Source organism: Electrophorus electricus, chromosome 10 (assembly GCF_013358815.1).
Source record: "Electrophorus electricus isolate fEleEle1 chromosome 10, fEleEle1.pri, whole genome shotgun sequence".
Taxonomy (NCBI): Eukaryota; Metazoa; Chordata; class Actinopteri; order Gymnotiformes; family Gymnotidae; genus Electrophorus; species Electrophorus electricus.
The window spans coordinates 963984-978745 of record NC_049544.1 but is presented as its reverse complement, the minus strand read 5'-3'; the positions used below and the strand labels follow the sequence as shown (position 1 = coordinate 978745).

The 14762-nt window shown below is 41.5% G+C and overlaps 2 protein-coding genes across 2 annotated transcripts; one reads left to right on the top strand and one right to left on the bottom strand.

Annotated features, from left to right (window-relative positions):
- Positions 1–767: 767 nt before the first annotated feature.
- gtpbp10 (GTP-binding protein 10 (putative)) lies at positions 768–7946 on the bottom strand. The gene is made up of 10 exons (XM_027011526.2): positions 7770–7946; positions 7053–7246; positions 6046–6137; positions 5677–5821; positions 4079–4152; positions 3058–3110; positions 2463–2570; positions 2294–2371; positions 1955–2078; positions 768–1466 (listed from the first exon to the last, which is right to left on the bottom strand). Exons 1-10 carry the CDS (start codon positions 7800–7802, stop codon positions 1216–1218), a joined length of 1152 nt encoding a protein of 383 aa, XP_026867327.2. The 5' UTR covers positions 7803–7946; the 3' UTR covers positions 768–1215.
- A 3838-nt stretch (positions 7947–11784) lies between these two features.
- LOC118242136 (protein FAM237A-like) lies at positions 11785–12219 on the top strand. The gene has a single exon (XM_035530687.1). It carries the CDS (start codon positions 11785–11787, stop codon positions 12217–12219), a length of 435 nt encoding a protein of 144 aa, XP_035386580.1.
- Positions 12220–14762: the final 2543 nt, after the last annotated feature.

The window sequence follows — 14762 nt, the reverse complement described above, 5'->3', positions numbered from 1 at the left end:
CAATAAATGTCACAACAGCTTTAAACATATCCGAGTCCAAGCCCACAGTGAGCGAGCCATGGGCGACAGTGGTGAGGAGAAACTCCATAGAGCTTGAGGAAGAAACCTTGAGAGGGTCTCATCTTCCTCTAGTGGACAACAAACACAACAACAGGAACTAAATAAGCAATAATCATAAGAACAAATAAACAAGAGGTGTATTGTGGGTTCTGTGAGCACGAGTGTGTCAAACACATCTGGTACAGAACGGAGGCACAGGCAGTCTGGAGTTATCTGGAGAGGTGGGTGGAACCACAGCAGGGGTTCGAGGGACTGGACTTAATGCATGGGCCAGGAGGGTTCAAAGATTCAGGTCTAAAACCTCACCATTTCTTCTTTTAGTTATTTATTAAAACATTTATCATGTTAAAAATGTCACAGTTTTACATCTGTAGAAAGCTAAACACTCAAGCAGATCTGAAGTGCTATATATCTGAATCCTTAATAAATATTCAAACACTTGAAGTGCTTGATGGTGTACTTTATTGGTTACGTATTAAACTTTTCCCCTAACGCATCCTATGCTTGTTCATAAAAGTAACATTGGCAAAACTCCCATGAAGTCTCCCATTATGCATGGAAGATGTTATATTTCACTATTCCAGCAGATGGGAGCACTTCCCACTATTCAGTGAAAAGCCAGTCAGAACCTGCATTTTTGAACAGAAAACAGACTAGACACAAACAAACGTGATTAAGATGATATTATGAAACAGAACATAATGAAACAGTTTTTAACAATGTGGTTTATTGATCAAATTACAAATGTAAAAGCATATTAAAGTCATAAATATCATCACTCATCTGGCCTCTTCACTCCATTACACATGTCTGATGTCCCCAGACCCTACAGTTCTGAAGAGGGTCAAGCTATTTTCAGAGTCTGTCTGGGGTACTAGATCACCTGAGGCCTGTTAAGGAAAAAGAAAACCTGAACAAACCCACTGAAATGGAGGCTTAAAACCACAGACCACCTTCTGCTGGAACAGTTCAGCCTGAGAAACCAAATCCAGGCTTCAGTGAAACATTATCTTTTCCCTGCGGTGTTACACAGGCAGTGTATCTACAGGCCTTTGCTTGACCAAGCAAAGGCCAAAATAAACAGCGTAGAGAAGACAGCTTACATTCAGGATGACCAAAGTTCTCAACCACCACATTGACGTCCCATCCAGCAGTCTAGGAGGGCTCGGAGGTTGAGTGGGCCTCCCCCCAGACTGGGCGGGCAACCACCGGGACCTCCCTTCTCAGCTCCCGCAGCCTGTCTGCATGCGGTCTCTCCGCCTCCATGGCGTTCTGCTCTTCCAGTGACTGGCGGATGAGGTCTTTCAGGCGGGGAAGTCCGAGGCCATTCAGGGCAGAGACGGGGACGGTGTGTTTGAAATGGGGGAGGCTGACAGGGACCATGTTCTCAGGCAGATCACCAAGCCCTGAGGAGAGCAGGTGGTATGGTCAGCCACCCTTAAAAAGGTCACCGGGGTCACCGGTGGTTATTTGAAATGTTTCAGGTGCTGTTTATTTTTTTTTAAAAATTAAAAAAAATTAAAAAAAAACAAAGTTCTACCCCCACCCTGACTCCTCCTTCCTCCTCCCTACCTCCCCTTGAAAAGGCATGAATCACCATCACCAACATCCCTGTGAGAAATTCATCTAGATTTTCCTTGTCGTACAAAACCCAACAGTGGGAGTAATATTCGAGACACGTCTCTACCGACGTCTAAAACCTCACATGCTGGCATTTCAGCCGCACAGGGTTCCTTCTTTTTAAACACCTCAGTGGGAGGAACCAGGCACCCACTGCCATCGCGCCTCGGCTGAACTAGTCCACCACAGGTGGTGTTTCGGAAGCACACAGTCTTCTGAATGACTCTCAATATGCTGACAGAGGTGGGCAGCGTTTGATCAGATAGGGGCTTACCCTCCTGCTTCTCCAGCTGGGACTCCAGCTCTCGGAACTTGGTCTCAGCCTCCGGCAGATCCATCTTATTGACAACCAGGATGGCAGGCTTGGACAGCAGCTCCTTGTTGTACAGCTCGAGCTCCTGGTGTAGAAGCCAAAACCCAGGCTGAGATCAGGGCTCGAAGATACGATTCTCTGCTTGTATCGAACAATACCTAAACTTCCGACAATATTCATCACTCTATAAAATATACCAGTGTTTACCCCGATCATGACAAATGCAGCATTGTGCTACAGGAAAGCACAGAGTGCGTAAACGAGGGTGAGGGTGGGGTCTGGAGCTCGGCGCCACCCTACCTTACTCAACAGCTGCACAGCCTCAAACGCAGATCTGAACGGCGTGCTGCTGGCCAGCTGAAAACCGCAGACGTCCACCTGCAACACGTGAGATGAGCCCAGATCGATGCAGTACACAGATGGGCTTGTGAGAAACTCAAACTCAGAAATACAGATCGTTTCAACGCACCACGAACAAGAGTTGTTTGGTCCTCTCCACATGCTTGAGGAACTGGTGTCCCATCCCTCTGTTCATGTGGGCGCCCTCTATCAGGCCAGGCAAGTCTGCCACCGACACCTGCGACAGGACACACAGCCTGGTCATGCGGCAGAACGACGCTGTGAGCAAGGCCCTCAGAGTGTGGCCATTTCCACGGTGATGGTGGCTCAGAAGCTGACTTTGACATGGTCTCCCTTGGTCAGGAACAGGCCATTTAAATCAGTCAGACTCCACAAGTATCCACTAGCTCAGTGGTGAAGGTACTAGACTAGTAATCAGAAGGTTGCTGGTTCAAGTCCCACCACTGCCAAGTTGCCACTGTTGGGACCCTTAACCCTCAATTACTCAAGCTGTGGACAGTCAGAATTTTAAGTCTTTTTGGATAAAAGCATCAGATAAATGCCATAAATGTAAATTTGATTGGATCGAGGGCTAACTGTCAGGGCAAAACCGAAAGGAAGGGAAAAGTTTCTTTGTGTGTTCAAGTGCGTTTGAGAACAGTTCACAGCTAGACGGCACCTGTGGCTGGTGCGTCTCAGTAAGGTGTGCTTCAAGAGGTCGTTACCTGCTTATGGTCGGTGTACATCACCTTCCCAATCTCAGGTCTCACAGTGGTGACTGGAGAAGACAGAAAAGAGTATTCCAAACAATCTCAACACTTCCAGGGCATGCTGGGAGCATTGACAGGATGCTATCACAAGGTAAAATTTGTGAGGTGCACTTGAGCGTACAACATTCATAACCAAAAACCAGTGGAGATTTATACGAGCCAACCTATTAACCTTCAAAAACTCGTTCAAATTTGCACCTTGATTCTGAAATGCTCAGTCATCATTACCTACATTTACATGAGGCGCTGTAGTTGTACAGATCCCTACAGTAATCCAATAAGCCTTTGAGAACCAAAACATATCTGTTGCGTTTCTTTTTTTGATATGAGAAAAATACTGATATTGACAGTCACCAGTGTCTCCTCTGCACCTCGACCAGTGACATGTAAGCTTCTAGAAGAAAATTCACAAAGACCCTAACAAGTGCATCACGGCCAGCAGAGGTGACTACAGACAGTACACTTAAATAATTGTCAGTCAGCTCATATGTGGATTTCTGCCTATTTTATGCCTGATTTCCGACTCTTCCCTCAAGGACGAGTGCGTACTGAAGCTTGGGACTGGAACTGACGATCCCACACAAGCCTGCACACTCCGTACTGGCAACATTTCCCTCGCTGCGCCATTTTCGAGTCCTGCGGCTCAGACATGACCTAACAAGCATGCGGTTGCCATGTGGCAGCCACAGGAAACCACCATGCAGGAGTCAAAGGAAAAAATTTACACTAGCACCAGAAATAGTATTTTGGTTTCTAATGTTAATCTCCAACTGATGTTGTCAGAATCATTCACCAAACCATTGCTGGCCAGGAGAGTCCTGTTAAGTGACATTCGACCAGTTTTCATCTTTTATCTGTAGCAGTAACATGGGTGGATGGAATTATTCTAAATCAACACATTAATTTATGCTCAGATTTTTAAAATCTGATGGTTAAAGTTGTACCTGAAAGTGTGTGTGCGGTGGTCAGTACTCACACGGGTAGCTGGCGATCTGAGGTGTGGCATGAGACAGAGCAGTCAGCAAAGAGGATTTGCCCGCATTAGGGAACCTGCATTTAAAAGAAAGAAAAAGAAAGAATCCCACTAGTTCCATTTAAGAAGTCAGTGTTCAGTCTTTTCAGCCATTCCTATCCACTCAGGAGTTAGCTGATTATAACCTGTCTTGTTCTCTGTCCCATCATGCCAGGTTTCCAGTAGCCTTTCATAAATTACCTTAAAAAGGCAGATGATGCCTGTATATACTGTAAATGCACGACAAAATTAAACAATGTTAAATGCTAGAACAGTCATGCAAGAGCCCAGTTACGGCAGACGTACACAGGGTACAAGACCATCATGAAAAGCATAAAACACATTTAAATATGACCGTATTTGGTCAGTACAGCCACTGGATGTGAGCCCTGAAATGTAGTCAATGACACTACACAGAACTTCAGTCTACCTTTCACCCAGGAAGTGGTTACAAATTAGCACTCTCATTGGGTATTAGGTACATAACATGCTTAACTATCAAAAAGCCGTTTTGTGCATTGGCATATGTAAACAGGCAGCTCAAAGTTTACACACGCGTGCAGGTGTGGCGTTCATTTAAAAGTGACTTTTGGCTGTTGTAGAAGGCTACATTCTCCACAGAGCATAAATGAGGCATTAGGCTGTGCATTCTAACATTTTAACATCAGAATATTCTTTTGGGATAATAAAGGGTTAATTAATGGGTATTTGGTCACAGAGACTTTGGCCAATATTAACATCTGATCTCTCTCTCAGAATGAAAGTTCAATGAGCACATACACAGTTGTATGAGCAGCTCTACTGTGTGCTCACAAACAAGTTTGAAACTTCCAGTCTCCAATGTATTAATAAGTGCTTGCCACGTGCGACACGCATGTTATTCTCTGTAGTCACCACATGCTTTGCTGTACAGTCTATTCTGTGTGTCTGTAGTAGATCTGAACCATATGGACAAAATATTGCGATTTTAATGCTGCATATTACAACTGAGAAACACCTTCTGAAATTCTGAACACACATTGGTGAACCCTTAAGTGTGAAGTGGTTGAAAACTGCTCTGAATTCTTTTTAATAATTATATAAATCATATTATATAATAATATAATAATATAAATATTTGTGTTTGTTTGAACATGTGAATACCTTGATTCATTAAATACCTTGATTCATTAAAACTCCCACAGAACATCAACTGGTCAGAAGGTTCAAAGGACACAAAAATGCAGTGATGTGTTAAGGAGATTATTTACATACTACAATCTTCTAGGATATTGGTATTGAAACGGTCGATATTGTGATAATGACTAGCCAATGATATATTTGTCAGCCTTAAGCACTAATTATTTCTTAATATGTTGCTATTCTATCCTAATACAGATGTTTTTAAGAAAGACTTAAAACTCAGGCTCAACGCAGTTCTCAAAAGCCCTCACCTTATGCAAATAGTGCTCATTTCAAACATTAAACACTACAACCACAAAAATAATTTAGAAAAGAAGGAGACATCCTATGAGAACTGTAATAGTGTGGGCACATGTCTGAGCGAGTGCACTGCACCTTACCCCACAAGCCCCATGTCTGCGATGAGTCGGAGGTCCAGACGGATCTGGCGGAGCTGGCCTTTACGGGGTAAAAACCTTGAGTTCAGGGATCCCCCGTGCCCCCCCCGGGCCACCAGAACCTTGTCCCCTTCGTAGTCCAGCTGCCCTGCAGCAAAAGAGAGCAGAAGACTTAAAAACTGCACCCAAAGGGCAAGAGAAAAGGAGAAGATGCCTGGATGAGGTTCACATTAGGAAACAGACATCAGTTGAGTTACTGTCAGCTGGATGGAGCAGAGAAAACAGAAACGATGAAGTATTGAGGAACTCAAGGACCCTGGCTGGGATCTCCTACACTGCAGCCTGAATCTGCCAGAGGGGGTGTGGCTTTACCTAGGACCTGACCATTATCTGTTGTCACACGGATGCCAACTGGAACAGAGATTTCCACATCCTCCCCTTTTGCGCCTTTCAGTGCACGGATACTGAAAACACAACAAGAAAAAAAAAAAAAAAGTGTCATCCTAATTCAAGATGGTTTTCTGTCATCTCAGATTTATCTGGGACCAGTGGTATTTGTACTTGGACATATCTGTCAACACTCATCTTCCCGCCTCTTCTTGAACTACTATTTTGTAAATTGACCTTAAGTGTTAAATGTGTTTTTTTTTTCTTTCTCTGCCTTAGTTGTTGGTGTTGATAAATATGGTTTTTGCCAAAATATCTTGAGACAAGATACCATAGTACCATTTTTAAAAAAAACAATTATTTATGTATTTTTCTCTTTTTGCTGTCAATGCCTAGAAACCAGAAGTAAAAACAGAATTTTAAAAGTGTAATTTTCATTTTGCCCATATTTAAGATAGCCATCTGTGGTCCATTGACTGTATATACAAGTCTAAGAGGTGGTCTCATGTTCACGGTCCACAGACTGTATATACAAATCTATGATGCGGTCTCGTGTGTGTGGGGTCCATAGACTGTATATACAAGTCTATGATGTGATCGTGTGTGTGTGGTCTCTGGTGTGGTCTCATGTAGACTGTACATACAAGTTGATTAATGCTACTCAGAAATGAACACTGAAAATGTTTACATTATTCAAACCACACAACAGTGATCTTTCAGAGATACACTGCAACTGTGGAGAACACTGCTGTCTATTCATCACAACACTATCAGAGTAACAGAAGCCATTAAAAGAACCTTAAATAAACCCTGTTCAAATCAATCATGAGAGCAATGAATCCAAGCCAGGCTACCTTGGACTGTTTTGTCAGCATACTGACCTGCAAACCGAACTGCTGTCAGTTTTATTCCCAGGTTTTAAGAAGTGGGACACTGGTACATGCAAAATAAAGAACATTTCAGAATGGGAGGGTGTGACGTGACCTACACACCTGCTGTTGGAGCCCCCGCCAGCAATGAAGCGTTTCTTGGGATATCTGTCTTTGACGCGTTTCAGAGTTAGGTGTTTTTCGGCCACCACCCACACGTCTCCTCCGGTGCCACCCTGCCCACCCAAGCGGGGCATTCCCATTCCACCACTTCCACCTCTCACATACAGTCGCAGGTTATCCACAAAGTTCCCATACTGCAGTCGGAGAGGAGGAAACCAAGAATAAAAATACAAACAAAACAGTGTCTTCCATTAGCAGCCTCACGACTACGCAAATCCAGCAGAACAGATCTGACAGATCACAAACGCAGGCAGCACATCAGCTGTGTCTGCTACTAGCACTAATCAAGACCCGTTTTCTAACAGCTCACTACCAAACATCCGCTTCCATGTGTCTGATTACTAATGAGGGATTATTGATTAGGCAGTATCGACAGAACGCATGTTTCTTACGTCACACTACAACTTAACGGCCACATAAATCCTGACTAACTTTATACCAGGTAAACCTGATGCAGAAATGTTGAAGAAGAGATTCTCATATAACCAGGAGCTGACGCTAGCTAGTCGTGCTACACGACTAACCGCTAAACGAGTTTAGTAGGACAGGAGTCTGTGGGACGCTAGCTAGCTAGGTGGCTAACTGCAGTCTCGAGCCGCACTGACTGACCTGTTAGCTAAGATAGCTAACAAAGAATCAGTGTACGTGGCTGCTTACCTTACGCCAACACACTCTGCTAATCCAAACCATATCTACACAACTTGAAACAACCAAATGATGCACTTTAAGAGTTCGACATTACAACACTTGACACAACTCTATGTGTTTTATCATCGTTTGCCAGCTAGCACGGCTAACTTGATCAAAGCATCCTCATGTGAGTTCGACAACGGTAATATAAGACACCCGTAGTGTCGAGGTCTTATTGGTCCGAAGCGGCGTCAATCACCTCGGCCCCGCCCCGGTTTGACACGCCCATCGTATCTTATTCTGCGAAACACCGTCGGCCAAACTTGCTTCACGAGAAACGTTTTGCAAGTTTTTGTTAAAACTGTTACATTTTAAAGGACTTGACTCGAAACTGGTTACTTTTGGTGTATTACTATATGTCTTTAAAAAACTTTAAACAAAATCGTTATGCACAATTTACAGTATTATCTTAAACAGATTAGTAATGACAGAGCGGATTATTACTAATATGCTTAAAGAACCAATAGTCTGCGTTTATAGTGACCACTTCTGCCTGAAGCACATAAAACATTTTGAACGACAACAATCACATGCACATGCACAACCTTTTTACTTTCAATAGCCAATAATAAAGAGGATAAAAACAAAGCGACACTAAATTAAATCTTTGCGTTATGTCTGAGGGAAGGACTTTTAACCGCCTGCTAGTTAACAGGTTACAAGGGTCAGATGTAGTGTGTAGTGGACAATAATAAAATATTTGGACAGTTTACAGGCAGATCATGAAAGATACATACAGACCCCATACTGGAATTTAAGAAACCTTAATAATTCAGCATAGCCTGCTACCCTAACCTGTCATTCTCTCCAGTCTGCTTAGTTTTGTAGGCCCTGAAATTACAATTAATAAACAAAAATGACTAACAGGTGTAGGTGAAGCCTCCAATTGTTTTATTATGTATAAAAAGTAGGTTAAATGAAACAGAAATATAGGCCCAATCATGTTGTAATTGCAGTGACTCTGGGCCTTTGTAAAGAGGCGGACAACAGCCTAAGTCATTTGACCTATGACACTAAAGCGAACTGCCAGGTGCGCTGTCTGGTCAACACCATGACGTTTGACACGTGGGCGTGCAGTGCTTTACGTTCCCCAGAAGTGCGGGCAGTCTTTTAAAACCAATTTCTCGCTCCAGCAGTAAGCAAGGCAGGGGTCTGCAGTCTCACATAACTAGCCTACAGTTTAGAAACGTGACCGGGCAGAGATCAGCTTTGTGAGTAGTGCGCTTATGTACAGAAGACCTGCTCTTCTCACACGGCATCTTACTGGTAGGCTACTTTCATTCATTAACTCAACTGATTAACGCTTTGGGCTGAATATGAACATAAGTATCCGATAGCATATGGTCCTTACAGTGTAACAGCATGCTTGACTTCATCATTTATTTTAATTTGACTATATAGACATATGTAAATGTTATAAAAACAACTTTTAAAAATGAGACTGGTATACTAGCCTTGTTTAATGTGAAAATACAGCTGACAGAAAATCCAAAAGACTTTTTTTTAATGACTTTCCAAAGTAGAGTAAAATGAAAATGAATATATTGCTATTGGTTGTCTTGGCTTCAGTTTCAACTGTTTCAAGCCTTATGCATCCAACAATGTGGTTTAGAGGCCTAATTTAAATATAAGGTTAAGGGATGATGAGTGATCATGTTAATTAATGTATATGTGGATGTTTGTGGGGTGCCAGATGTAAAAAGCTTTTGACATTTTTTAAAAAACATTTAGCATACCTTAAAAATATATCCATTTCTGTACATTTAGACAGCTAAAACATTTATTATTCATTGTAGTTTTTCAAAAATAATGTTTAAAAGTTACAGATATAAATAATAAATGACAACATTAAATATAAATGTAAATGTTAAATGTAAATATTAAATGCTAAATGTAATTGTTAAATATGTAAAATGTAAATGTTAATTATAATTGTAAATGTTAGGTGTAAATATGGGATTTGAAATCTATATATTAATATGAAAATCTACATACACGCCTCCCTGAGTTTTCTGAGTTGGTAACATTGAAATTCTACTGAGTAAAGCTAGCAAGAAACAGCTTTAAAATGGCCAATTTAGTTAATGACATATTGTACAAATGTTCCCATACTAATACTGAGTGAGCGGTGATGGCATGGGTTGGGTTAGAGTTGCTCTACAGAAAATCATCAGGACCACAAACAGGAGCAGTGTGAACCTCCACACTCCAGGGTGCGACACCTGTGATGGTAGCTACGTCAGCATCCACAGTTGCCATGCTGAACACATGTTGGAAGTTTCACACACATCATTATTATGTCGCAAGCCAGATGTAATATAGCCTACTGTCAAGCCATTATACAGACCCTTAGTTAATCTCACATTAAAGCTCTCCCTTAACTCAGCCTAAGTAACCAATGCAGCTAATCTGCTAGATAACTGGCTTCACTTTAAAAAGCATCAGCACATTTCTAGCTAACGAACTTCATTAGAGACTCTTTCCATATCAGTTGTTGACATGGGTTCCTGAATTGTTTTATTTATGTTACATCTGGTTGGCCAACCAATAATGTCATGTCTGAACCTTCCAAGGTGCATTCAGAATGAAAACCTAACAAAACGTACCCTACCTGGAGCAGCTTTAACCCCAGTGGTGCGACGTTGTGTAGAGCAGCTTTAACCCCAGTGGTGTGACGTCGTGTAGAGCAGCTTTAACCCGTGGTGTGATGTCGTGTAGAGCAGCTTTAACCCTTTCAGTGGTGTGATGTCATGTAGAGCAGCTCTAACCCCTCCCAAAACCATACAATCTATATCTGCTATGGGTACATTTGCAGTTTGATTGAGACAATTTGCCATTTCACGGCTCTGTCTTGATACTGTCTGCTCCTGGTATGTTTCAGATGCCTTTCAATATTACCATTCTTTTCTATGCAAATCACACACACACATACACACACACACACACACACACACACACAGAGTAATGGTGACGTGTTGGCTAAATAACGTCTGTAGAGGCTGCAGAAAGCGGCATAGTCCTGTGTGGCGGTAACCACCATGAAAAAGGAGAGACAGAGAGAACGTAGCAGACAAAGACAGAGACAGAACGAGAGAGAGAGAGACAGAGCACAAAAGTGCATATATATATATATATATATATATATATTATATATATATATATATATATATATATATATATAAACAACACCTTTTAGGTCAATCTATATATTTATTTATTTATTTATTGAATTTTGAAGCTGTTACAAACCCTAGTTACCAATAGCCTGAGAAATAGCCTGATAGTCATGTTCTGTTCTGTATTTGTCTGTTCATCAGTCAATGCGTTTTTTAAAGAGACATTAAAAGACATTGCCTAATTCTTTAGACTAGGAGATTGACCTAAAAGGTGTTGTTTATATATACATACATATATATATATATATAATGTGTGGGTGTGGGTGTGTGCGTGAAACTGTGTACTTCACTAAAATTCTCTTTCTCTCTCTTTCTATCTGCTTGTGTGTGCGTGTTGCATCCTACATCTGCATTTAAAAGCAGTTACACTGAGCATTTATGATTACATTTAACATTTACATCTACATTTAACAAATATTTCTTTATATGGGTCATTTTTCAAACATTTTTGTTAAACTCTACAATGAACAGGAACAGTTTAGGAATAGTTATTTTCTGTCTAAACATATTGAAGTTGAGATAAATATCAATAAAATCTTACCTAAAAATGGGTAACTTTTTAAATTTGGCACCCCAAACATGTATATACACTTAGTTATGTTAGAGCGTTTGTTAGACGTTCATCGTGGCAGACATTATTGCAAAATGCAACGGCACGTTTGCTAAGTAGCCTATTCCACTTCGCTCGTGAAAGTTTACGTAGGCAACTAAAGTTTGAACCAGACACCTCTCATGTTATTCATTCTCATTTTCAGATTGACCCAATTTCCAAATATTTGCCCAAATTCTAACTTTGGCGCCCAATCATGGATTCAACGGTGGCCCGCATAGTTGGCAACCTTGGCTGCGCTCCAAGACGGTGGCGCTCCAAGTCTTTGTGCCTATTGCTGCTGGCCGCAGCCTCCGTGTGCACGCGCTCCAACCCCGCAGCGCTGAACGCGGAGGTGCCGGCGAACCTGGGCGAGATCAACGGGGAGTGCTGGGATGCGTCGTCGTTAGCGGTCATCGAAGTGCGCCGACTACGCATCGCAGACACGGTCGGGGGGTTCTGGGACTTCATGACGTACCTGCGCGCGTCCCAGCTGCCCAAGCACCAGGACCTGTTTATGAAGCTCGCGCAGGTCTTCTGGGAGCGCTACGTGGACTGTGTGCTCTCCCGCGCGCATGGTCTCGGCAGGAGGGCCGGTGTGTCACCGAGAGAGCGCATCTTGTGTTCTCACAACGCTGCGCCGCCGTGTTAGCCTTCTCACCGACACCACTGGCGTTTTTGTTTTGTTTTTGTTTTTTGTTTTTGTTTGGGGTTTTTTTTTGGGGGGGGGGGGGGTGCTGCTGTATTTGAAAACTGATTAGAGGGTTTTTTTCTGAAGCTGTCACAAACCCTAGTTACCAATAGCCTGAGAAATAGCCTGATAGTCATGTTCTGTTCTGTATATGTCTGTTCATCAGTCAATGCGTTTTTTAAAGAGACATTAAAAGACGTTGCCTAATTCTTTAGACTAGGAGATTGACCTAAAAGGTGTTGTTTAGAACTTCTTATGAATCCCATTTATTGCAGCACTGTTCTTTTAAAAACCTGAATAACCTCAAGTAAAAGTTAGATGATGTATTCATAAACATTTTGAGCAGATGTTAGCTATAAATTGCAGTGGTCAATCCAGACTGGCGTTAACAACAACATGAGATTGCTTTAGCCATAAAAGTTAAGTGTTCTTAATGATCTAAAACCGAAGAATAAAGTATTTATTTTAGTACATCAATGCACATTCAGCTTTTTCCATATAACATGTTTAAATGGAAATATAAACACTTAACATAAATATGACTAATTTATACTTAGAATACAAGTTCCTTTTGAAAGTGAGAGTATTCATTATAAGTAATATGTAAGCCAAATCTGCTGTTCCTAGGGCATCGTTTTAGTGCATTAAGCCACTTTAAATATTTCCGAACATCCTGTGCGACAGCACAACATTAACTCCTTCATTGCTGGAAGGTACCAGTTGATCACCTAGTGGATCATGTAACGTATCGCACTGCTAACAGCACAATCAGGAGTTTTAAATCCAAGGGAGTGCATGGAGTATCATAAAGATGTAAGTGTTCTGAATAAGAGCATCTGCCAAACATAGAATCATTTTTGTAGAAAAAAAGATTGAAACATTTATAGAAAGCTGTCTATTTCTAGGCTGTCAGGGTGATCCAGGTACAATGGACATATACAAGTGATTGGGGTTTAAAACTGAATTATGGATTTCAAGTGTACTATCAACCTACCAGGCTGAAGCACATATGAAACAAATTACACCGCATCCAAACGCCCCTTTGAACCCAGTGCGTCACCTGTAGCTACACCCCTTCAAATGAGTGAGTCCTCACTGTGCCAAAACACCTCCAAAACAAGAAACATAATCACCCAACTATATGGCAAATTAGTGTCCAGTCAACACCTTCATCACAAAGCATATGGAGCTCAGTCGTGACCTTACACTACAAGGGCCAGCCTGCAGATTAGCAGATTAGCGTGCCACAGAGAAGGCAGCAGATGACTATGTGTAGTAAACATAATGCACTTTGTTAACTGATGTTCAGAACCTGGCAGGTCTCTGGCTTAGTGGTGGGGCTTACAGCACTTTATAACACCCAACAATGCATCACCTAACTATGACATCTCTTGTTGTATCTGTAGTTTGCAAATCTGCTGCATTCATTATGCAAAACTTTGCACACACTCTGATCTTTCAGAGTGATCAAACAGCTGTTATTTTGTAAAAACACCTCAGTCACCAAAACACAATTCAGTGTTACCATGATCCTCACACGTCTCACCTGTGCAAACACAACTACCCACAGTAACTTATCCTGTTTGTTGTAAAAGTGTACACATACTTCACAGTGATTTGGATCAAAATGGAGCAAGAATGAGCACAGAGACTGAGGAAGAGGATGAGGAAGAAACCAAAATGTTTCAACTGAGATAAGAGCAACTGTGGTTGACAATGTCACCACCCACAGAATCTGGGTAGTGAGTGCCACCCAATTTGAGCCATTACAATATAGCTGTAATCATTAGGACTTTGTGCACTAGGAACAGGTAAGTCTGAATATACAACTACTGCATTTTATGTCTCACAGACACAGGGTTGTCTGTGTAATCATACTCTACTCTGCAGAATACTTGAGTTTGAAGTGAATTTTGAGCAGATTGAATGCATCTATTGATGAGGCTGGATTCATCAATAGCGCTATAGAGGCAGGACAAAGAGCTACAGCAGATCTCCCTGGGCAAAGAGGCGCAAATGTAGCATTGTGTGCTGCCATCAGTCTACAAGAGGTGATCCATGTCACGATTGGGCCATAAAACACAGCACTCCTGGAATTCCCCCATGTGTGTATATATGAAATTATTATTGTATATATGAAACATATTTGGAGTTTTGTTACATAATAAATTGTAGTCTCTTTTGGCAACAGATGTAGTATCCTTTATTTCCTACAGAATATTAAAAGTTGCTGTAATACAACTAGTTTTAGTTTTTGCAACACAGTGTCTAATTGGTGTTTACCATGAACTACAGTTTTGTAGCATGTGTGAGGTTTTTGACTGCATGATTTGGTTTTGACGACTGGAGTTATTTTTATCAAAAAAAGTTTTTTCTCTCTCTTCTTTGTTTAAACGTTTGGGGCATTTGATACTGGGGTTTGTGTATATAACTTGAGAAACTGCAGTTTTCTGAGAAATGTGTGTATTCATTTGGGAAAAACAATTTTGCCACATTATAGGGTT